Source organism: Diplotaxodon limnothrissa, linkage group LG6 (genome assembly GCF_057381915.1).
Source record: "Diplotaxodon limnothrissa isolate DT_005_m linkage group LG6, D_limnothrissa_male_GT1.1, whole genome shotgun sequence".
Taxonomy (NCBI): Eukaryota; Metazoa; Chordata; class Actinopteri; order Cichliformes; family Cichlidae; genus Diplotaxodon; species Diplotaxodon limnothrissa.
In genome coordinates this window covers 35,170,542-35,196,507 of record NC_140601.1, presented here as the reverse complement: position 1 = coordinate 35,196,507, position 25,966 = coordinate 35,170,542, and the positions used below count along the sequence as shown (strand labels likewise).

Here is a 25,966-nt window from a genome sequence, read left to right as displayed (position 1 = left end):
TACAACCAATACATTTTCAAGGTTAGGGGTTGCAATAAAGGTAGTTATTACCTCTTTTTTATGCAATTTTCACCTGTTTGACACACCCAGTATAGAAGTTGCATATGCATATTAGACTTGCTTAGCATATTGCTAAAATCAAATATTATTATTATTATTATTATTATTATTATTATTATTATTATTATTATTATTATTGAATCGTTATGTTATATTATTTTTTTCTAAATTAATTAATTAATTTGTTATAAAGTGAAGCCTAATTCAAGTGGGGTCACGTGTTTGTGCCACGGCGCTTGATGGTCCCGCCCCTCTGTGATAGACAGAACTTAACGCCGCCCTCTGAATGTCTCATAACAGCAGCTGGCAGCAGAGAGCGAGACAGCAGGGAGCAGGCAGGGCACGGACAGCTATTACATACCTGGCTTTGCAGAGTACTCGTCACCGCTTCGCCCACAGCTTTCTGTCAGAATATACACTTTTTCCTGCGACTTGCACGCAGCTCAAGGCGCATGCTCAGAGTAACCGACGGCGCATTTGTTTTATTCAGGAACTCAGAGGTGAGTACAGTAACGCCAACCGCAGCTGAACAAAGTGAAATCTGCTCCCACAGTTTCAAGTCTTCGTGTTTTTGTGTCAAAGCCAGCTAACGCGTTAGCTGTGCCTGGACCACCTCTGGCTGCCCTTCGCATCAATGTCAGATAAAGAAGAGCTGGACGGAGGCGGTTTGAGCGGAGTGTTAGCTAGCCCCGTAGTCCGGTGGTAAATAACGGGATGTTGTTCGGTAACCCCGCGAACGAGATGTTCTAGCTTGTCGAGATACTTTTACATTAGGTTCAGAGAATCTGTGAGTATTCACCGTTGTTTTCTCTGACTGCGGAGTTAAAGAAAGAGCTGGCGTGATTTCTTCGCCAAAAACAAGTGACAGTTAGCTTCACCCGCTGTACAGTTGCAGTACTCGTTGATCCACGCTCTCTCTCCAAGACTGAGCATAGGAAACAAAGCCTGCTCTAAGTTATGTTTGCTTTTCAGCTGCTGTCTGCAGTACTGTTGAGTTGACCAGGTTTTCGTAATGCTTAGCTGTGGATTTTTGCAAGCCAGAGCTTCCTTCTGACCCCATAGGACCCATTTCACAACATGGGCAATTAAGATAGAGCTAAGAAAGCAAACAAGCTGTAAAATAACAAAAAAGTGATTTGTCTACCAGTTGTGTCCATACTTGTTTTTAAATACGAACAGTTAAAATAAGGTTTCAGATGAAATCAGCTGAAGCTTTTGTTTTGTGTTCTGTGAAGCTGCACACTGATTGCAGTGGTTTTTGTTTGTTTTTTATGTCTGTGGCCCTGTTGACAGTTCTTTGCCTCAGCATGTGATTCTCATTTGCTTTTGTGCTGGCACTAAGAAGAAGAAAGCTGATCTCTACCCTTCCTTCCTGCAGCCTCTCCAGCAACAGTACAGGAATGACAGCATGTCAGCATAAGAGGAAAAAAACACACAACACTGGCCTTTTAAGCTAAAAGACAAAACCAGAAACTAGGCTTGCATTCCACTGGAGCATAAATCCACAAGACTTCCCATATGTCTCTTTTTTTAGGTCTCAGCTTTTTTGCTTGCAATCTGATGTTATAACCAAATAAGGACCCATTCATATTCTGACTACCATGATCCCCATGTTAAACTGTATCACATGTCTTTGTTTTATCTCTCATTTTAATCTGGCTTGAACTTTTACATACAGTAGGTCCTCACCCTCCACTGTGTAATCTAATCCTAGTTTGATAATTACACAGGAAACACCATAATTAGGCGATGATAACCAAACTATCAGGATATTGGTTTGGCTCCTTCCAAGTTTTAAACCACTCAATTTCTACAGGTTGGAACTTGATTAGCTCATCCACATAATCCCATTTCTAAAGTCTAAAGGACAAAGTGTGATTGAATTATATTTCTATTCACCACAGACTTTGCTGCTTCTAATGGGGGTTTTTCCCTCTTTTGTTGTCTGATCAACACGGATATTCAGCAACTTACATTTAGGCCTTCTGTGTCTCTTTCTTCTTGTCTCTAGAGACTGAACAGTTAGAAAGATGACCACTTCATGGAGTGACAGACTGCAGAACTATGCAGACTTGCCCGCCAACATGGACGGCCTTACAATGAAGAAGTACAGGAGGGAGCCCTACCACAGGTATGAAACATCCACAAGGGACACACTGACATTTCACAGCATAGATTAAGCAGCCAGACAGAGACTACTGTGGAAAAAACAAATAAAACTCCTGGACTGATGATTTTGAATTATGAATAGAAATGAAAGTAAATGAATGATAGTTTTCAGGAAGATTTGAGCATTTGTAATTTGGGGCTGTCAGCGCAACATAAAGAATATACTGCTTGTAATATAAGGATTAATAGTGCTCATAATTCAGCTTTCATTCAGAGGTTAAATCTGCAGGTAATAATAAAATATTGTGGACGTCCATTCTGTAATATGAAAACTAATAATATGCAGTTTCTGTTTGTTAAAATGATGGATTGTATGGCCACCCACCACAGAGGCGTTTACAGAATGAATTGCATAGTTATATACAGAACCACAAAGGAATCCAGGGCCGCTCTGTGATACAGACATCAGGACACTAAAGAAACTACCATTATTAATTTCAGACAGCTTATATTTGTGTTTTTTGTTTCCTTTTTATTTCCAATTTGTCATCAGCGAGTAGTCAAAGAAATTGAGTTAAATTTCCTTTGTTTCACGAGTGTGTTTGTTTGTTTCAGCTTAGCTTTTATTGCTTGGAAATGTTTAGTTTTGTTTTGTTTTATTTTTCTCAGTTTCAGTGTTAGTTCTAGTCTTTGGTTATTATAATGTAGGTCTGCTTTTAAAGGACAAATTTATAAAGTTCAGATCAGTTATTACAATACAGGATTTGACTCACAGCTATGTACATGTGCCAGACTCAGTTCACACTGCTGCCTCATACTTAATGTGTTTAGGAATTTGAAACTAAAACTAAAGGTATTGCCTCTGTGTCTTTATTTTGTAATGATGTTTTTCTCTTTAGTAAGAAACATTGTTTCTTTAAGGTTTTTTTTTAATGTATTTGGGGTTTTTTGTATTTCCGTTAAGAATTGATTGATTGACTAATTTATTTTTTACACCAACAGTAACATATAGTTATCTTAAGTAACTATAACAACGATAACTCAAATCATGACTTAACCAGTTGAGTTGTGTTGGGTGGTCTTTGGATTCCCCAACAGTTTATGACAGTAGCTTGTTACTATTTATTTCACCATGGCAAAGCATGTCATACATTTTAAAAATATACTAAAGTGCGTTTCTTAGATTTTACATTGTGTATCACTTATTGTCATTATAACAGAGTGACTGACTAATCTGTGATTATATCTGTGATTATCCTGTTAGCGTGCTGTGTTTTCCAGTTTAATTCCCGTCTTATTTTACTTGTAGTCTGCCATTGGTGCTCAGCATGTACTAGGCTATGTCTCTTTGTCACTTCGACTGTGAAGCAGGCTGTGCTGCCTTAGATGTTTCATAGAATTGATTGTGACTGGGGTGTGGTCTTTGTAGCTGTTATGCAAAATTTTTCACTCATGAAACATCAGCAGAATGACAAGACCCACGGGCTAAATGGACGACTCGAGATCCAGATATGCTCAGCATAATAAACATGTAGTTGGTTTTGCAGGGATTTTATGGCTTTGACTTTATAGTAAGTAGCTTTATTGACCATTAATATATCTTTTCACTTATAAACATCCTTGTTCCTTTACCTGCTTGTAGTAAAGTCCGTTCAGTTATACTGACATAATCAGGGGTTTATTCCCTGTCAGAGCAATAAAATGAGTGTTTCTTTTCAATGTTTAACTCTAAGGCATGTTTACAATGGGTACTGTTTTTCTTCCATGCTATTATATAATATGCAGTGCTCACAAGGTTTATGAAACCATCACTCATTTGTTTGTTCTGCATGTGCTGCTGGGGAATAAATCAACCAGTTCATGAACCAGCAAAGGGTTACACATGCAGTGCTAAGTGAAAGTTCAAAGGTGCTCTTTGAAACAATGTGACAGAAGTTCTTGGTCAGTGAAATCATTACTGATTTAAGCGTGACCTTTTGTTTATCTTACAGACTCACAAAGGCCTTTCCAAAAAAAGTAAGAGCTCAGCCGAAACAGTGCACTCTGTGTATATCACATTGCAGGGGGCTGATGGCTCTGCCCAGTGCAGATAAACGTTCGAGTCACTGTCTGCATGAGATTAAAGCGCAGTGGAAAAAATCTGGCTGATTGTTCTTCAGCTGCGCTCAGATGGAGTAAAAGTTATTAAGGGATTCACTTGTAGGTGCTATTTGAAGCAATACTGATGTCAGCAGGGCCAAAGTCAAGGCTGACTACAGTAATTGATCTTAGGAGGGGCACGCTTTATCATTTATGGCCGTTCTTTACTACCCCTCCCACAGGCATCTGGCAAGAGGTTACATCATAATGGCACCAGCAAAACAGAAATAGAAAAGATTTAAACATTAAATCCTTTGTTCATCCCTGCGAAATGTTGACTGTATTTGTTTTGGCTGATGAGGAGCACATCCTATTTTGATGAGCCAGTGTTAAATGTTAAATGTCAAAATAAGGCCATAATAGGCTCATTTTTTATAAGCAACTAAATATATAAAATAAATATAGATGATCAAATTTGATATAGCATTTTGATATTTGAGTACACGTTTTTCAAGTTTAAAAGGTCGTTAACCTGAATTTGCAAATCAGGTTTTTTTTTTTTGGTTTTTTTTACAGGTGATCAGTTTGAGATTCAGTAGCGCTTAATTTCATCTACAAAATTTATTTATTTGTAAGAAAGGATTTACATTAAAAAAAGAAAGAAAGTAAAAAGTACTATTAACTTTGTTAACAGTTACAGCATAAACATATTTAATTAAATTTTTATTTGAATAAAGAAGTCTAAGGATATTTGAAGAGGTAATTTTCTGTTGAAAATCACAACTGGCAGTTTTCACGGCCACAAAAATGAATTTAAAAAATAACCAGTAGTTGTAGGCCAACGACAAATGTGTATATTCAACCAGATGTGAGTAATGGGAAGCAGCTGTAGCTTGTGGCACTGGCGTGCTTGATTCTACCCGACTTGTGATTGTTCTAGATGTCTTTGAGGGCCCACAAACATCATGGTTCACAACAACCCTGACTGACAGCACACAACAACAGAGAATGACGCAGAATGGCCACAATCATTTTTGCAACAAGTCAGAAAATTTCTGAATGGCAAGACAGCAAAGAGAGAGAGGGAGGGGGGCTTTGTTTGTGGGTCCACTGTTGCCCTGCGTTGCTGGAGCAGTGTCAGACCACCGGAGAGTCAAACCGAGGTTTAATTTCACACAGAATGCATTGCCAGTCGTGTCGTGGACTTTGCTCTAAATGGGAACTTGTTCACTATGGAGCCGCTGCCAGGTATTTCACAACTGATTTAGACGTTGGTGAAGATAAATAGACCATTGTCACAGAAAAATGAGAAGATTAGATGCCTTGCAGTTTTAGACTTGTGTATCAGTTCACCCTTGTTTTTAATTTAGTGTCATTCTTGATTTTTCTGTTGGTCTGATACATATTTCGGTTCTTGTATGATTAAATATTGACTTGTATAGAATTTCAACTATGTCACAGCTGTAGAAGATAAGTTATGTAGGTCTGTGCTAGCAGTCAGAGTTACGCAGACAGTGTGTGGCTGTATTTTCTGTGTCTACGAAGCGCTGGTTTTCATCGTGGCCACTTTATATTAAAGTATTTTAAGATATTATCAGAACTAATTATGTGTATTAATTTACTATTATCGTTAAGGAACACGCCAGCAAGTAGATCTCATAAAATACGCTCTAGAGAAACAAACAACTTGTAATAATGAAAGTATCAAAGAACCATCATCCTCGCATGGTATTTCCAGTACATACAAAGATGAAGTGATCTGAAATGGATATTTAGTTCTCATTTTCATTACAGCACCTAAAATGTAGTTAATTATGTGTTATATATTGGTGTTTAATAAGGCTGAAATCTTGGTAAGCTCTTCTTAAGTACTTGTCATAAGCTGCCTTTTGGCTTCTTAAGGCTCTGTACCTAACACAATAACAGAATTTATTCTTTTACACTGTGTGGTAATTGCCAAATTTGGAGTAGTAGTAGTAGTGGTAGTAACTTCATCTTTTTTTTCTGACCTTTAGATTAGACACTCAAGGACACCCAACAGTAAACAAGATTTGTCCATGTTAGAACTTATCATATTTTCATTTTATGATTTATGTGGATAGAATAATTTGAAGTAATGAGACTGTACAGAAAATCTGAAAGAATAGGGCTATAGCTATCAGTCAAATCTATAAATCACCTATATCATTGTTTATTTGGTGTAGTCTTTTTTTTTTTTTTTTTTGGCAAACAAACTCAAACTGCAAGCTCATAGAGGTGACACCGAGGTTTGTAATCATAACTGTACAAAAGAATGCAAAAATAAGAGTTACACTCTTATTTTTGTGTTTTTTACATTTGCTTTATGTATTTTTCTAGATTTGATTTTCACAGTTATTTTAACACCTCAGTCTATGCATGCACAGTGAAATGCACTGAGTCTAAATTACCTGACTTGATAAAATGTAAATCTATAGATGTACCTTTTGATAAAATTTAAAAGTTGTACTTGGAAGAAAAAATGATAGTTGTTGGATATGTATATGTGGGATAACATTCTTCTTTTTCTCACTTGGGGCAACTGCTATGAGTCATAATTTGTTGCGGATGATTACATAAAATTTACAAAAACCTTTTCCCCCCAGAATCTTTGTCAACAGAAGCTTGGCAATGGAGAAGATTAAGTGCTTTGGCTTTGATATGGATTACACTTTAGCAGGTAAGCTAAATACACAGTCACACAATCAATTACAATCAGTCATAATCAGATCAGAGTTTGGATAATCAGTTAACTAATGAAGTGAGTGATTGGAGGGAAAAAAATGCCTATTTATCATTTGAAAAAGAGATTTCACAGTACTATGCAGTCCTATTATAACAAATTATACCTTAAATGGTTCCTGGACTTAAGACTGTAAATAGCGTCCAGGTGCTAATCGGATACAGTTGATTAATTGATCATCAGCAAGTGAGACCACCTCTGTAAAAGCAGACGTTTTGGCAGTTTTCTGGATTGAACAATTGACATGTGTTATCACAATGCCACAGTTTTCCCAGGAGAGGACCCCACAAATTTACCCCAAGTTCTGACAATGGAAAGAAAATTTTAAAACCAAATTAAAAAAAAAAAAAACCCCAAAAACCCAAACAAACAGAAAATCAACACAAGACTTCTAGAACAATGACATTTGAACAGATGACACCAAAGTGGAGCTCTTTGACTATAATGCACAGTTTGAATACCAAGTACAGCATATCAGCACAAACACTTTATACCAACTGTCAAGAACAGTAGTGAAGAGGTGATAATTTGGGGGGTTTTGTTTGTTTGTTTTTTGCAACTGTAGGACCTGGTTACCATGCAGTCACTGAGCTGACCATGAACTACTCTGTATACCTGAGTCAAAGATGATGCTATCTGTTAGATAGCTAAAGCATGGCCGAAACTGGGTCATGCAAGAGGACAATGATCCCAAGCATACCATTAACTCTACAACATAACAGCTGAAAAGAAAAGACCCAATGACAAAGTCACAGTCAGATTATAATTATTTTTATGATTTTGATCTTTTTTCATTTTTACTTCTTTTTACTTCTAAATTTGCCAGTTTTTAAGAGACGTTTATTATATACGGTCCAAAAGTGTTTTAGATTTAATAAACAATCGATCAATTTATTGATCTAATTAATCAGCACTTTTTAGGGTTTTGGTATGCAGGCCAAGTTGGCTGGAGTGTTGTATAGCACATTCTCAGTTTACATGGCTCGTCTGTGCTGTCATCAACAATACAGTCTTGTCAAAATGACCATTCCTATCTTGATAAACGTTATGTAATGAATCTATAAAAGTGTCTTGGAGTGGCATTGACTGAAAGGGAAACCAACTTTGTGGTTGTCACGTTAAATTTAGATTTTGAGAGCGCATTTATTTATGTGCCTTTAGAAGCTGAAAAAAACTCCCTAGCTGTTAAATGTGCTGTGACCTCATGTTTGGTGTAGATGTTGAAGTCTATAGTATCCCTGTCTTTTCAGCTCTATATTTGGGTACCCTACCATTGCCCCTGAACCACAGCTTGTTGTTCATAAAGTATTATTTAGGTCAATGATAGTGATACACTGAGTATGCCATAACACTAGGATAACGAAATGTTAAGCCAGCAGTAGCTCTCTGTAACACAGACTTAATTGTGTATGTTCTTTTTCCTAGTGGCTAGCAACCTGGCTAAAAATATCCTGATTTTTCATGCCACTTTGTTCTGTGACTCAGCTCCAGTTTTCGGTCTCTACACATCTAAAAATAAATCTTCCCTGACTTTGAAAAACAGGTCACGTTTGTTTGTTGAGTTCAGCAATGACGGCTCCCCTGAGAACAAGAGTCACTTGTAGTTCTTCTTTGACTCTGGACCCCTATCACCATTCGGGGTATAAGAGATTTTACAGATGCTCAGCTGTTGACATGACTCTCTTTATGGGAGCTCATAACCAAGTGTTAATGTTTGCTTGAAGGGTGGCTATCGTGTATCTTTGGAGAGTGTTCACATTTTGATCACAGAACTGCTTCCTCAGATTGACTGTTGCTTAATCACATGCAACGCTATGTGATAGAAGGCGGTTCAGATGTGCAGCACGCCTGAAATATGTACATTTCAAATATTACTTGCTTTTTGCGTGCAATGTTTATGGAAAAAGGTAAGGAAGAAAGATTGGGATTATAAAAATAGAGATTTAAAGCAGAAACATAATTTATTTTTTTAAATCACTATGTAAAAACTCAATAATATCTGTCAGGAAATTTTGGTACACATGAACAAATGAAAACACAGATTATAGTTTAGAAAGTATGACAAAACTAAACATCAGTTGCTATTTCAATCTCCACTGTCCACTTCTGATGATGTGAAGATGTTGCCTACAGTGCTGCTCCTACAGAGATGAGGGGCTCCTGTCTCAGCTTGTAGATAAGTTGGCAAGAATCTGTAAGATTTGAAGATATTTTGCTATTTTAAGCTAGCAGTTCTCAAATATGTACTCTTTGCATAACAAGCGCGGTGGCTGAGTGTAACATATTGGGAGTGGATTGGAGCAGTTGTCAACATGATTAAAGAGTTGTGTTTTTTATTGAGTTCACAGCCTTCATTGTGGCATGTCTATGGTGTGTCGAGTGTTTCCAAACAGAGAAAGAAAGTCTAAAACTCAGAGAAACCAAGAGCAGTTTTTCAGTAATTCTTTTCGCAGTCATTAAGCATTTTGAAAAAATAGTGGGTTTTGGGGAAAACCCTTAAGTTAATTGAACGTATGCAAAACCTAATGTAATGATTTTGCTTATCTTCGGAGATTGTGTGAGGCTTTGGGTGAATTTTAAACACAGTCCCTGTCAACTGTAATCAGTTTGGCATATATCACACTGTGCAAAGACTACTATTGTGTGTATTCAGCATATATTGCAGTTCTGCATAGTGAATTTAAGCTGAAGATAACGGTCATATTATAAAACGTTTTAATAAGTTAACTTTTTCTTTACTTTGGTATGCGATTGTGATTGAAGCAGGAAATGCACTCCATGTCCTGATTCATGAAGATAATTCTCTCTGTTTTTCTGGATTAATCCTTGTGTTTACAGTGACATACTAAAATACCTTAAAAAGCTCAGAAAAATCACATCTTATGTATCGAATAAAAAAGGTAAAGTTTGGAAAGGAAATATTGCTAGGAATGCGAAGGAAAAAAACTATTAAGGTGCCTTTAAAGTTCTTGTGACCTTGGTTTCAGATGTCAAAGCATTTTTGATACATTTAAATGTATTCAAAAAAGAAGCAACAATCTAATCCATTCATAAAGCTTGCTGTGTAATCAAATTTCACTATGCCAGCAACAGGGGAATTCCATTTTAATTCAGATATTGAGAAATTACGATTGGTTCTTGGAGACCTCACCATCGCCTGCTACCAGCTGTGCTCCTGTTATCCCTTTCAAACGTTTGAGAAGAGCACAGACTATAAAAGAAATGCAATGTAAACGAACTAATTAACCAAAAATTAAAGTATTTGTGTTCATATGACTGTCTATAGCTCTTGGAATAAAGACGGTCAAAGAAAATGTGATTTCAGGGCTTGTTTTTAATATCAGCATAAGTATTTTAGATTGTTATAGACAATTTCATAATGCATTGTCGTCATGCATCAGTGTAATGACGTACAGTGACTTCCAGAATGAGACATTTTGTGCCATTTTGCTCAACACGAGGATAAGAAGAGGTGAAAAGTTTGTTCTATTCTAAAGCTTTAGTGCAAACAAATTGCAACTATCATACATTTCGTAAGACTTTGTAAACTGAATTAGCATTGGTTGAGACAACATTGCGTCATCTGTTCTTCTGCTCCTAAAGGGAACACGTAACACCCTGCAGAAAGTTGCTCAAACACAGTTTTAGGCCCAGATTGCAGTGAGAGATACAAGCAGGTTTGTCCTAGTTTTCTCACAGACTTTTGGCTGGAATGTGTGCCCCTGAGGCAATGTTTAAGCTTTCTAATTTTTCCCACAATATGCTTCATAGTGTTGCAAATTTGTCACAGAGGCCTACATTTCCACTTTATTCTGTGCAAATATTAAGACACAAGTTAAATTATTGCTGTGTGAAATGGGTCAGATAGAGTCTCCTTGTACGACACACTATATCTGATTTGGAGATAAGGGTCTATCAGCAGAAGGGCTTTCTGCTGGTTGTTTATCTTGTATGCAAGAGGTCTACGTTACATCTAGGCCTGTGGTGGCCTGGCCTATAAACTCTGGAGACATACGTTGCTGCTCAGCAGTGGGAGTATAATTATCTGGCATCAGTCCCATTGGGGATAAAAAGGGAAACAGATCTCTGAAGTTCCCACCACAGGGGGAGAGAGTCAAGGACACAGCAAACAACAATAACCCAACTTCCTGTTTACAAAAAATGCAGTAAACATGAGCATCTCAGATGTCTCATTTACTAAAACATGCAGCTTTATGTTGCATTATGTAGTCTTGGGTGTGGCTTTCATGAAATACAGTTCTATGATAGTCTATCAACAGTTCACAGTTCGAAGATTTGATGTAAAGGGCTTTTAACATAAAATACCTAACCATGGTTCATTCCAAACTTAACTCTGGCTGGTGCACTTTCATTAAACAGTAACATTATGGACAAAATGACATTTTAAGCCAATTACTGGGGGAACTTTAGTAGCTTTTGACCTAATATTAACTTTGTGTAGTAGGGAGTTTTAGCTGTCCCATAGGTTTTAAAATTGTCTAGAATAATTATTATATATCAAACCATTTTCCTGATTCAGTTTTCCAGCCTGACAAACTCGTAATGAGATTTGATTTATTCTGTTTTATGTGTGGGATGTACTAATTTCCAAAAGACAACATGTAAAGAGAGGCTCCCAGTGACCTCAAGTGAAGAGGGTGACATAGGGGAAACAGGTTTTAAAATAGGCTTCTTTGTAGCAACTCATGAGGAATATTACAAGTAAGCAAAGAGGAGGGGGGAATGCAGTTATATTGGTGTATGCTGCTGCTGCTCTGGGCAGAGGGCCCAAACCCTGTTTACTGGGAGAACACAGCAGGGGGTGAACTACAAGAGGTTACGTGATTAAAATGCAGAAACTGCCTCATGCAGTTACATCATATGATTGTTGGGGTTTTCTTTGTTTTCTTTGCATTATTGTAGGGTCTTTACTTTACAATATAAAGCGCCTTGAGGCGACTATTGTTGTGATTTGGCGCTGTTTAAATGAAATTGGATTGAATTCATGCTTACAGAGTAAAGGTGTCAACAAAAGAACAGAGCTTTACTGAACCCAGGCTTTTCCTGTACTTCTCTGTGTACTTATCACCTCTCTGTATAACCCAGGACTTGTGTATGCACACACGTTTTCCAGAGTAGGACACAGATGTTTTCCTGCTTGACCTACAGTGCTGTTCTCTCCAACTAACTCTTCTCTAAGTATCATCAGCCAATATTTCAAACCCTTGAGGGGCCTTCCACCACCCCACTGGGGGTATAGAAAGCAAGCATTAACACCAGTGCATTCTCTGTTTTATATTTATAACATCTGACATATTCTTTCCCCCTGTCAGAAAGCATTTTAATCCTCTGCCAGTCTTTTTTTAGCCTTTTAATTTCCAGAGCCCACTCCTGTCTCGCTTTTCGTTTAGCCTGGGGTAAATATCTACCACTGGCAGTGACGGGTTAGGGGCTCGTCAGTTGGGCTCATTAAAGCCACTGCTTTACATCAAGTGATTTTTCATTTGCCCGCCCGATCCTCTTTCTTTGTGGATTTACATGCAGAACATCCTGGTCTGTGTTGGTAGCCAGGACTGAGAAGGGCATTGGGTGTGAGGGGATGTTCCAGTAGAGTGAAAACATGTTGTTGACAAAATACAGACAAGATGATCTCAAATGGATAAGGTGGCCTTTGAAAACTCAAACTTATTTGTTGTGTAACTTGAGTAAGTGCAACAAAATGCATATCACCTCATTAACCATTGTTTGCCATCGAATCACCCCACAGGCTATGCTTCTGGGGTTTTTAAATACAACATTGTTTGTATAATTTTGAGTCAGGTTTTCAGATCGATACCATTTCAGTACAGCATCACTGTCAATATTAAAGTAGTTATCCTACAAAAGGTAATAAATACAAATTCAAATAAACAGGGGAAAAAGTTTTTAAACATCTGATTTAAAATCTGTTATATTGATAACCAATCATTTGTTTGATTCTATATGTATGTATTTATAAAATATTAACTACTTTCATGTAACATTTCACAGTTTTTAAAGTGTCTACAGGACACTTTTATGGGCAGCTGGCATTATTTACTAAACTAATGTGCATGTGTTTCCTTTGTAGTGTATAAGTCACCTGAATATGAATCATTAGGCTTTGAGCTGACAGTGGAACGGCTAGTGTCCATCGGTTATCCTCAGGAGCTCCTGAGCTTCGTCTATGACCCATCATTTCCCACCAGGTGAGACCAATCCCATCTCTCTGCACAGACATCATGAGGCTGATCGTGGCCATCAGATTATTGACCAACTGCTGTTTCTGTTGCCTAATCTCTAAACTTTGTAGTCCAGATAACCTTTTAGCTGAGATATCTATCTTAGCCAAGTAATAGTATGAAAAACCCCATCACCTGTGCAAAGTTCAGTGTCACTGTATTTATTTTGTAGTAAAAGATAACAAGTGACAGGAGTTTAAGTGCCAAGATTGTTAGAAAGTTAGAAAGGCTGTTTTACTCGTGCATTGCAAAATCATGCATCCCTCTGCTCCTTTTTTCAGAGGCCTTGTGTTTGATACCATGTATGGAAACTTGTTGAAGGTTGATGCTTACGGTAATATCCTGGTCTGTGTCCATGGATTCAACTTCCTGCGAGGGTAGGTATTTTCAACATTCCCCCTCAAAATGCACAGATCTCTGCATACAAGCAAGCATCATAAATATAAACATTTGATAAAACATTTTATTCCCTTTTGTGCTTTTTTGCTTTTTCCAGCCCAGAGATCCGTGAACGGTACCCCAACAAGTTTATCCAGAGAGATGATACAGAGCGTTTCTATATCCTCAACACCCTCTTCAATCTGCCAGGTGGGTTCAAGTTCAAGCTTATTGTAGCCATTTCAACAAAACAACTGATAGGAATTGTTATGGTGTGCTCACATATAAAACAAGACACATTCCACAACACACAGCACCGCACAACGTGATACAAAATACAAGTGCATATAACAGATCAGCCCATAGTAGCTCAGTGTATCTACCTTTAAAGTGATTTTTAGTGCAACAGGATATAGTCCAGATTGCAGAAGGGAACACTCCATAGTGCAAGTAGTACAGTTAATATTGCAAATGCATGATACATACATACACATTTTACTGCCCAATGCATTTCGATTATATGAGCACAAGCTGATGTAGGTAAAGTGAATTAATAAGAGCTTCAATGCATCTTCAAGAGCCTAATAGCTTGGAGTTAAGTATTATCCCTAAATATGTTCAGCTAGTAATGGTTTTGCCCAATGGGAAAAGAATGGAAAAGGTCATGTTAAGGGAGGATTGGTCATGGATGATGCTTCTGGCCTTGCTGGTGATTCTGGCGGCTTAGTGTGAAGCTATATAAAATGGATCATACCTTACAGACTGCCTCTCTATTTCCTTAGCTGCTAAATAAAGTCAAGTCTCTGGTGGGCTTAACAATAAGACCAGTGTTTAAGTCCGATGATAAAAATTGGCGTATTGCGGTGGTGGTGGTGGGAAGAACTTTCCCATACAGAAGAATGGGATGAATGTGTACAACAGAATCTAAATCTGGAAGGCTGGGGCGGCAAATAATTTCACTGAGGTTCTTGACATTATCTTCCAATCTTCCTGTTTCCTTCACAGAGACCTACCTTTTTGCTTGCCTTGTGGATTTCTTCACCAACTGTGATAGATATGACAGGTAAGAAAACCTTTCTCTGCTTTATCTGGCCTGCAACAAGTTTCTGGGCGCCGCATGATGAGACCATGACAGTTGCAAGCCACAAAGGGTCAAGAGCAAGCCCTAACGCATGGGAGGGTTCAGGTGTCTCAGCTGCTAATCTCGTCTAATTCTATTGTTAATCCAATGGGAGTTCAGTCAAATAACCCTTCGTTTCGATTACAATTACTATATCTATTAATCTGTTCTACCAATTGTGAAAAAGTATGGATTCTTATCAAATTCAGATAGGAATAAAAACAATTACTAACTATTTGCAGAGAATGAAATCCTGATATAACAACAAGATAATCCTCTGACTGTTAAAGTAAGGAGATTTAATGGCCTGTAATTTTTTTTTGAGAATGTAATCTGGAATGGTTGCATGTCCTTTGTCCTCTGAAACCTGGTTGTTGGTCTTTTAGGGGGAGAATGTTTTCCTGTTTGGCTGGGGACCCCTCCAACAAGGGAAGGCTATCCCATTTAAAAGCAAACAAAAAACAAATGTCATGTTTTTGAAAACCTTCTATAAAACTATGGCCTGTCCGACGGCTGTGTACGTGTGTGTCTTTGCTCCCCTCCCCCAGCTGTGAAACTGGCTTCAAAGATGGCGACCTCTTCATGTCCTTTAAAAGCATGTTCCAGGATGTCCGGGATGCTGTTGACTGGGTCCATTTCAAGGTAAAACACATGCAACCACTAAGATTTAATCTGATTTGTTGGAACTAAAACTAGATCATGTGATGAAATAGAGTGCATAAATTATATCTTGAGGACAAGTTATTATTTGCAAAGAATAATTGAATTGAAATAAACATACTGGCATGTTATATCATCACAACCTCTCATACTTTTGACATCTCTGTGATACCCCTTCCTCTGTCTTGGTGGAAGTCTTACCTTCCTTATTTATTCTGGCCAAATATAACATAATGTGATAACAGAAGGCAGCCACCAACAAGCCAAGTAAAATTTTCCTCATACGATGTCTGAATCGAGTCTCTTGACAGAATCCAGTTAAGTTTGTAATATTTACTTAAGAACATCAGGATAATGTCTCCCAGTTTTTATCTGATATGTATTTGTGAAGACGACATATACAGGAAATTTTGAGACTGTCTTAATAATAATGCCATTCATCATATCGTTCATATGCAGGCATATATTTTCTGTACACATATGTTTCAGTCTGCACTAACATACTAACACAAATTCACAGTTAAAATTCTGTCAACTATGTCTTCTTATATTCAGTTAAAAAGTACTTATACCTGTTTCCAAAATAAACTGCAGTTAAACCATGCATATTTGTCCTAGACTGTAAACCAATTTTTAAACCTTTGCAAAAAGACAAGTTGTTTACAGAAGAATTAGAGATACTCTTGAAACACTACCACTGATTATGCCACAACTAAACAACACAAGGTCCCAAAGGTTCTGCAGCAGTCATCACCAATTACTGCTTCCAAACTGCTATTAACCATACAGCTGTACTTTAAAATGTTACTTCACTAGAATGTCTGATCTTTATTGTGTATAGTGATCTTTTCTTTAGAGTTTGACACTAGAAAGCTGTTTTAATTTCGTGTGCTAAAATTGAACATCACCCTGAGCATCCGCTGAAAAGGGAGTGAGTTCAAGATGTGTAAGCACGTTTCAGTGATGTCTTAAAGCTAATGATTAAACTTTTGAAATGTTGCATTATTGCATAATGATAATGGATAGAAAGATTATACCAATGTTAATGCAATTTTAAACAAAGGAGTTAGGTTTACTTGTCATTTTAAGAATTTTTATCAGCGTTTTTGGAAATCCAGCATTATTCACTGATATCTATAGTTATTGATGATTTTGCTAACCCCTTTGTCTCACATTGCAGGGTACGCTGAAGGAGAAGACTGTGGAGAACTTGGAGAAGTATGTGGTGAAAGATGTAAGTAGTTTGTATTCACTGTGAGTGCACTGCTGCAGAGAAAACACACACAGTGTCTCACACTCTTGTAGTCTGTGAAGAGGCTGGTTTGTAAAGATGCTTAGAGCTTCATTCTTTCTCTTTCTTTTCTTCTTCTCTGTTCCCACCAGGGAAAGCTGCCTCTTCTTCTCAGCCGAATGAATGAAGTATCCAAGGTTTTCTTGGCAACCAACAGTGACTACAAATACACTGATGTAAGTGTGTGTGTGTGTGTGTGTGTAGTTATGGTGGAAACTTACTGATTAGGGAAAACAGTAATGCAATAACAGTGAAAGACTTAGATGCCAGTAAGTTAATGCCGAGATCCTTTTATTAGTTTTCTACCAGTTTGTCGGTAACACGTGTATTAGCTTATGAACAAAGTATGTGTCGCATCAGACTTAGAGACGTTGTGTTGTGTTACAGAAAATCATGACCTATTTGTTCGACTTCCCTCATGGCCCAAAGGTAAAACATATTTTTTCTATTTCTATTTGGTGACGATTTTTTTTTATTATTGTCAAACATAAATGTACATCATGGTTTTATCTTTGTACTCATGTTTGTGTGTTTCCATCCACCCCAGCCTGGCACCCCGCACCGGCCCTGGCAGTCCTACTTTGATCTGATCCTGGTGGATGCCAGGAAACCGCTGTTCTTCGCAGAGGGTACAGTGCTCAGACAAGTGGACACAGTAAGCAAAATCAGAAGAGAGAGTTCTGGCCAGAGAAGACATTATAAATGAACCCTAGCTGGCATGTGTTATGTTGTGGCTTACAATCTGTCCCTTATTTGCTGTTCAGTCAGGGCTGTTCAGGATTTCTTCGTTTTGTTTTCCAAAAACACACCAGTTGTTTCAAACTGAGGGCCAGCTTACTGAAAACAGTGTAGAGTGCATGAGTGAATTTTTTGTTAGATAGTCGTTCGAGCGTAGTTTGCATTTTTGATTTAGTCACTGGTTCAACCTGGGATCCATTCTAGGGTCGAATTAGACAAAATCTGTATGTCAATTATTTTGGTACATATATATTAATGGGAAGGCAATGATCACAATGATTTAAAACGCATAACATTATGTAAATTTAAGCATGAATTTATGCCAGAAAAACGCAGAGGTAAAGGCCCTAAAAATATGCCATCAGTGCATAAGTAATTAAATGATTGTTCTCAGGAAGATGGAGCAATTGCAGAATGATTCAAAAACAGTCACTCACTTCACTTAGGTTATTCAGACCCACTTTTTAGTGACTTATTTATTTTCTTCATTTCAGACAACAGGACGTCTAAAGATAGGAACCTACACAGGACCACTGCAACATGGGATAGTCTACTCTGGAGGTAAGGCTTTATTTGTTTCATCATTCATTCTTTGAGCTAGGCTTTATTCATCTGTCATTCGTGGACCTTAAGAATGCATACATAGTTGGTAACACGCTACTGTCAGGCTCTTCAGACATTGTGTGTGACTTGCTGGGGGCCAAGGGAAAGGACATAGTATACATCGGGGACCATATTTTTGGAGATATCCTCAAATCCAAGAAACGTCAAGGCTGGAGAACATTCCTGGTTATACCTGAGCTGGCCCAGGAGCTTCACGTGTGGACCGACAAGAGCTGTGAGTCTAGAAAGAACTTGACTCATAATAACACATAGTGTGCAGACATGTGGGAGGGCTAGTTTGACTGCTTGTTTTCTCAGTCTCAGAAAGGACTTGATCTTTAATAGCAATCTGAAATGTAAAATGTTGTGCAAAAACTACATCTATAAGTGCAAAACAAAAACCTGTAAATGATCTCACTCTCAAAGGATACATTCTCAAAACTTCAAATATTTGTACAGCAACTGTACATGCACTCAAATGTGCTGAAGAGAGAGAGATTCACGCTCTCCCTCTGTTTTCCAGCATTATTCGAGGAACTCCAGGGCCTGGATGTTTTCTTGGCAGAACTCTACAAGTAAGAACTGTGACCTTTAGCCTCATTCCCCCCCCAGGTTCCCATTCTGCTGCTCTTTGCTCTCGGCTGTAACAGTGTCTGTTTGCATACATGTGTGGATACTGCATATTTAACAGAAACCCACAGGGCCAATAGGGTAAAGTCTAAAGTGTCAAAGTGTGCACCTGATAAGCAGGTTCACTGACGTTATTTATAGCCTGGCGCAATTCTCTGTTACGCCACCTCTTTGACTCATCATCTTTCAGGAGGCTGATATCAGTATCCACACCCCCACCCAGTCCTCATCGTTTTTCTCCTGCTTCCTTCTCAGGCATCTGGATAGCAGCAGTAATGAAAGGCCAGATATCAGCACTATCCAGAGGAGAATCAAGGTACACCCTTAATGACCTCTGCTGCTATGACAACAGATGTGCTGCTTATGTGGTTTTAGTGCTGTTTGTTTCATAGAGACTAATCATTAAACCGCCTCATCAAAGAGCCCTTTCAGTCGGTGTTTGTCTCTCATAGGCTATCGGAAAAAGATGCAGATTCAGCTGTTTCACTGAACAAATACGACATCCCAAATAATTTATTAACCGTACTTTCCAGGGTTAATGAATCAGTGTCCCTCTTTTTTTGACGTGATTTTGAAGGCTTACCAGTTTCTCTTTTTCTTCTTGTTTTATAGAAAGTGACACATGACATGGACATGTGCTATGGCATGATGGGTAGCCTGTTCCGCAGTGGCTCCAGACAGACTCTCTTTGCCTCACAAGTGATGCGTTACGCCGACCTGTATGCAGCCTCCTTCATTAACCTGCTGTATTACCCCTTCAGCTACCTCTTCAGAGCGTCACACATATTAGTGAGTATCTGAATGTAAAGTGGGGGAATTGAATGAAACCACGCACCCTTAAGATGCAGACACATTGCCACACTTCACTGATGCACATACTAAAATATTGTCTGTTCTGATCTGTCATTGTTCGTAAAACATTTCAAAGGTTAACTGTGTTCTTGTTGTGTAAAAAATTATTTCTCCTCTTCCAGATGCCCCATGAGTCAACAGTTGAACACACCCACGTGGACATCGACACAGAGTCCCCGCTGGCTACCCGCAACCGCACCCAATGCAGCGACTGCAAAGAGCTAGAGTGCAAGCGCAACCAGCTGACCCGCTCATTCAGCGAGATCAAGCCACCCAACCTGTTCCCTCAGACTCCCCAGGAGATCACTCACTGTCACGATGAGGATGATGATGAGGAGGAGGAAGAAGAGTAATATAATAGGACCTTTAGAGGGGAGCCATGTTCCCGTTCCTGCCTTCTTATCTTTCCTAGTAGAGTCAAGTAGTGATTGCTTTCAAAGCGAGGCAGAGAGGGGAAAACATCTCCAGTGTGCATATGTGTGATCACACACGCTCACACACGTACACATTCTTCAAATTTCTGAGGATAAGTGTAAAGGACCAGTAGCAAGAGAGATCATATGACTGTCAGAAGACTGCATGCTCGGTCCTCTAAACAAAACCTGTATGAGCTTAGTTAAAAAAGAAAACAAACACAAACTTCTTGATTTGTAAATTCATTTGATTTCTGTATAATTCTCCCAGCAGACAGACAGAGCACACACACTCAAACAGACATCACACACCACGTTTCTTTATCTTTTTATACGCTGAGTTTTAAGTCCTGCTGGTGGATCACTTAGTTTTGGTCATGTTTACGGTTTAATCCACCAGGTTTGGACTTTCTACTGTAGTTTGAAGTGTAACACAAACTGACAGAATATGCACATTGCAGTCACGGCGTAAGTGCCGAAAAATCAGTGCAGACATTAAACATTTTTATATGCAACATGGGAACAACATTCAATTTTTTTTTTTTTATCCATTTTGTTTTATTTGCTTGTCCTTATAGAGCTGTAACTTGTATGTAAGAGTATTTCTGTGTGTGTTTCTGTCACGGTAGACTCATTCAGACTTTAGCATCCTGAGTGACGGTAAGCAAAGAAGATGTTGGACAAAACTGAAGCACAAGCTCGCACCACTCGATACCCAGATGAATATCTTCTTTGACTTGTTTGGAGTTTGGTTAGGCGTACACAAGTGAGGCTATTGAATTGATGCTTTGTTACCAAGCAACAAAGAGGACAGAGTATCTATATTTTATCCTTAGTCTCTATGACTACCCCGAAACACAGTACTGTTTCTATAAATACCTGTAAGGTAAATGAGATGAGCTAATCGTTCAACACCATGAGCGGGCTGTTATGCAGTATTTGTCAGCTTGATTGTTTTGGAAGTATAACGTAAGTTTTTCATTTATCAGATTTTTCTTTTTTTCTTTTTTGGTAAGGGGGGTGTACAGTACAAGGTCTTCAAGTTTGTTATTTTGCGAAGTGTGTAAAAAAAAAAGGAAAGAGCATGAAAGTGGATTCGGCATGTAATGAAAGTAGTGTTTTCGACAAAAAACTTAATTGAAAAGGTCTAATGAGTTTTAGCTGATTTTTATCCACAGGTCCAGTATTATCATGCCATTCATAGGATGAAATATGAACTGTGTTTACAGTATTTTGCTAGCGGGCTTCTTAACACTACTATGTGTTGTAGATCGTGTTCACAGGTCAGAAATGAGTGAAGTGCTCCAACATTAAATGCTTGATTTTGCATTTGCTCTGATCGTTGCAACAAAATACAAGCTTGTTAAACTTAAAGCTCCTGAAAACATATTCTAAAACACCTTACACACTTCGTCTTATACGACTTCTATTACGCTACAGTCGGACTAGGAAAAACTGCATAATATGATGTGGCACGACCAAAATGATTGTGACCGTGTGCAATTAACTTCCAAATTGTTGCCTTTGAAATGATTTCTTCAATTATGGAAATTATGTCTGCGACCAGTCACAGTCAGTTGCCCTCTTCAAAGTGTGTTTTGTGTTAAGATGGCGATAAAATAGCAAAATGAGTCAACATGTTATCAGTTTGCAACAGCAAAATGGGGTCAGTCTGTCTTTGACGTTATGGTGATGAATTTGCAAAATCACAAATCTGTTGCAAATTTGTTTTCTGTTTACATACGCAGAAATTCATATTAACTACTTGCATTCAGAGTCCAGTCAGAGCCTCATAGAAATTCAGAAATTCTTCCACAAATGGTGGCATAGTTGCTGCTGGATAGCGATTGAACTGCAAAATGACATAAGCGCTCTGCAACCTTGCCTGTTTTATGGGAATTTAACCAGAATACAACCAGCTGGTAACCAGCTGAGTCGCGTCTTGGAAAGAGATGCGCTCAGATTGATTGCAACATGTTGACTCTGAATACCTTCAGTCCACGTTGGACCACAAATGTTTGGAGACAGGTTGCATTTATGCAGTCACTGTGTGATTGCTATGAAGCTTGTTATAGACTTCATAGCTTAAATAATTGAAACAACTTGTGTTATGTGGACTTTTCTGCTTAGGTGTTTTGTTTTGTTTTTTTAAATCCTAAATGGAAAAACAATTTTTGAATCAATATCAAAAGTTTTATTTTATTTAATTTTGAAAACTTTGGTTGAGGTGGTTTAGTAGGGGTTATGATAAAAGGAAAATGTGACGATGGAAACAAAACGTGACACTTCTGCTTGAAGTTTGAGCCCCTCTCCAATGGCACCAATCAGATTCATTTAAAATGCACACGCAAACTTACCTAATGACCAAACTACCCGCCAACTGCCACTGGAATGCATGTCAGTCTATACTGATTGGTTTAAAAAGTTAATGACGTCCCTGCTAGTTCAATTTCTCGTTTTTAAAAAGAATTTTGAAAGAAAAAAATCTTCCATTAAATTATTAAAACTGTTCAGATTTTGTTCATACTGGACTCTGCTGATCATCAAGAAAAGGTGATGGAAAAGTTTTCAGGATCTTTAATGCAGATGTCAGTGGCATCAGTGTTCATACACAAGGTAGAGTGCTGCCTCATATTATTTTTTTCAAACAGCAACTTTTTTCTCCCCCTTTTCCTACCATCCACTAAAAGCAACGTTAAGCTGCCTCACCTTTTTAAAGTAAGTCTCGACCTCTTCTGTCTTCAGTGTGTTGGATCGGCCTTTTGATTTAGGCCACAAAAAGGGAAGGAACATGCCGTTTAGTTTTTGGAATGATTTTTGGTTTGGCTTGATGTGGAGTGAGTAGTGGTGAATGTGCTTAATGCGTTGGATAAAACCATGTTGAACATATATGAACATATTACAGCTGTTTAGCCTTTGTTTTTTTGTTTGTTTGTTTTTTACAAGTGAAATATTTATATTTTATGTTCTGATGTTTGTTTCTTGAACATAGAATAACTGGATATGCTACATGATGCAGCTGCATTGCCAGCGTGGAAGAGGTGACTGTCTTTGCATCATTTCATGTGAAAATAACAACAGTATCCGCTCCGCTGTGGCCGTTATGGTAGCATCAGTTTGACTTCTATGTGAGGCTGCTGTCGGTGTAGTTTACACAGAGAGGATAGAGAGAAAAAACAAACTGTAAGCCTGCAAAAAAAAAAAAAAAAAATCTTAAAATGAAGGGAAATGTGACTAGCATGTTAAGTATCATAATTTGTTACTTGTCATCAGCATCATGGGATTTTTACTTTTCTAAGCTAGTGTTTTCCAATGGTCTCTGTTTACAGAACTGTAAATAGACCTCGCCATTTCCTTTTCATATGATTGTCTTTAAAAAATATAACATTTTTTGTTCATTTTTATACAATATCTCATAAACCTGTCACTACGACTTGGAACTAACTAAAGACTGGTGAATAGGTTACAGTGCTTTAGAAGATTTTTATCTTGTGTTCTGATGCCCAGAATGCATCTGTATTAACAGGTGCAAGAACTCCACTGTTCATTTTCTAACCTTTAGTAAACTTTTGTTTTTATGCATATCAATTTATGTTCTTCAGTGTTTTGTGTGTTTCCACAAATTATCCTTTAGACTGTACATTGAAGTAAATTACATAAAAATGTAGAATAAAGATAGTTTGTAATATTTTGCTGTTGCTTCTTGGGTTTTCTTCTCTTGATATTGTGTTAAGGGACCTGAAACCAGGTGATACATATATTGTTGTATCTATAGTCCAGAGCTAAAACTAAAATTTAAGGTATTTAATATACTCCTAACATATAAAATTTTTATTATTGACATAAGGTTTCACTTTTCTAACACTTATGTGGCAAATATACATCTGATCAGTGACTAAGGGAAATTCAAGGCTCAGTTAAAGGGTTTTGCACATCAGGACATAATTAAAAAAGTAATTTTATCCATAGCAGGTTTTAAAATATAACAAAAAATTTTTCCATTTAACAAAAATATTGCTAAACTGGAGAAGGCATCTATGACAAATTGAACCCTTATTTGTTTATTTTGCAAAGCTTCAACTGAACAAACCAAAAGACTTCTGGAACAATTTTCTTGGACAAACGACCAAAGTGGAGATGTTTGGCTGTAATGCACCACATTGCATTTAGTGAAGGCGTATTAGCACAACCCCATACCAACACACGGTAGTAGAGAGGTGATGATTTGGGTTTGCTTAGCAGGCACAGGACCTGATTACCCTGCATTTGTGTGTATGCCAAAGAGTCAAATGTTAAACTGTCTGTCCAACAGCTAAAGTAGAGCTGGAATTGGGTCATGAAACAGGACAATCATACCAAGCACATCAGCAAATACAATGCAACAGAATTCTGAAAAAGAGTCAGGGTCAGGGTGACTGTTCAGAGGCTCAGACCTCTGACAACGCTGTAAAGAAGAGTGGCTACAAGTCATAAAGCATTCAAGTAATGCTGGTCAAGCTGTTTCTACAAACTACTGAAACAAGGTGTGTACTATTCACACCCTGGTGTGTAATTTTTCACACCCCGTTTCTCCTCCTGCTGGAACAGAACATAATCCTGACTCAGCATTAAAGTCCTTAGTTTTAATCATTTAGGTGCAATATTTTTCTTTTAATGTCCTCCATCCTCCACAAAGTATAAAGCAAAACATGGATAGCAATGGATGCTAAATTCTAACATGGGAAAGTTTGCAAGTGAGTATAGTTGGATGAGATGTAATCCATGGAGTTTAGGTGATGGCTCAGCTGAAAACTTACTATATCTAGTTGGACATTTTTTACAGTGTGTTAACCAGTCTACAGCGCCATGTCAGCAAAGCCGCTTTGCAACACACCTTCGTTTTCCTGCGCCTTGCCATTGATACGCAGCCTCTCCTGTGCTATGGGTCTTGCATTCCTTAAATACGTGATGAAGGTCGGGGAGGTGAGAAATCAAAGCCATGCTGCTAAACATAGCACTGCAGATAGAAACATATTTCTTTTCATTACAGTTGTTCTGAATGAATTACAAACAAATCAGGATCTCTGAGAGTGATTTAAATGCTTAACAGCTGGTAAATGGTAATAAAAGCTACTGCTCATTAAGTAATGGCTTTGTTAATGACCAACAGCTTAAGAACCATTAGCATCTGAGTGTTTTGAATGAAGTGTTTTCTACTGATATTAACCTGACCCATCTTGGTGGGTTGTTAGATGAAGATTGTCCTGTTTTTAATTGCTGCTCTGGTGTGAGTATCAGTAAAACGTGTGTCAAGTAGAGGAAGTCCTGTCTCAAAAGCAAACATTTGATGCAGCTTCATATGTAGCACACAGAGTCACCGGCTGCCTTGTCTGTTAATCATTCACTTTTTTATTAAACCACTGGCTGGAGAAGGCAACGAGAGTGTCACGTTCAGGCAGAAGAAGAATTATGGACAGCACATGGTTTGAACAGCAGCATAGAGGTGGACAGAAGTCCAGTTTAACACAGGCCTGGAAGACATTCACATGATCGAGGAATGATGACCTCTGTTCAGCTGAGGCTGGAGCGTGTAAGAGGAAAAAAATGACTGTATGTTTGTTCTGTGTCACAGAATATTAAAATAACCACCCCCATTACAGCTGATGCCCCACCCCCCGCGTTTTGTGCAGACTTTAAAAAAAAAAAAGTTCTCATGCTTCTTCTTTCATCGGGCTCTGAGGTGCACAGGCAGAATTTGAACATCACAACCTTTCAGTGTGAATCACTGTTTTATCTCTGGAGTGATCGTCCCTGCAGACTGCAGTGGGCCTGCTGCATAGGAGCACTTTCTAGTAAACGATAAACAACAGCAAGCGCAGCTGCAAACAATGCAGATGTTCTCTGTGACCGGTTTTACAACAGGGACGTCCCTCGCATCTGAGCAGATGGAAGGGCTCTTTGTCCATGTGTGCAGCTTGCAGAGACGGTTAGGGCACTCATACATATACCTTGAAATATAATAGGAAACAGCTA

At 38.2% G+C, this 25,966-nt stretch overlaps 1 protein-coding gene across 2 annotated transcripts; it reads left to right on the top strand.

Annotated features, from left to right (window-relative positions):
• Nucleotides 1-369: 369 nt before the first annotated feature.
• Nucleotides 370-23,568, top strand: nt5c2b (5'-nucleotidase, cytosolic IIb). 2 transcript variants are annotated; one of them, XM_085355118.1, is made up of 18 exons: nt 370-560; nt 2,074-2,191; nt 6,873-6,946; nt 13,119-13,236; nt 13,551-13,646; nt 13,766-13,857; nt 14,653-14,710; nt 15,316-15,409; nt 16,608-16,661; nt 16,811-16,894; nt 17,106-17,147; nt 17,266-17,373; nt 17,951-18,017; nt 18,124-18,294; nt 18,583-18,634; nt 18,945-19,005; nt 19,302-19,478; nt 19,664-23,568. In XM_085355118.1, exons 2-18 carry the CDS (start codon nt 2,091-2,093, stop codon nt 19,892-19,894), a joined length of 1,680 nt encoding a protein of 559 aa, XP_085211244.1. In that variant the 5' UTR covers nt 370-560; nt 2,074-2,090; the 3' UTR covers nt 19,895-23,568. The 2 variants fall into 2 exon arrangements, with proteins under 2 accessions (XP_085211244.1, XP_085211245.1); XM_085355119.1 differs by lacking the exons at nt 370-560; nt 2,074-2,191 and adding an exon at nt 4,897-5,496.
• Nucleotides 23,569-25,966: the final 2,398 nt, after the last annotated feature.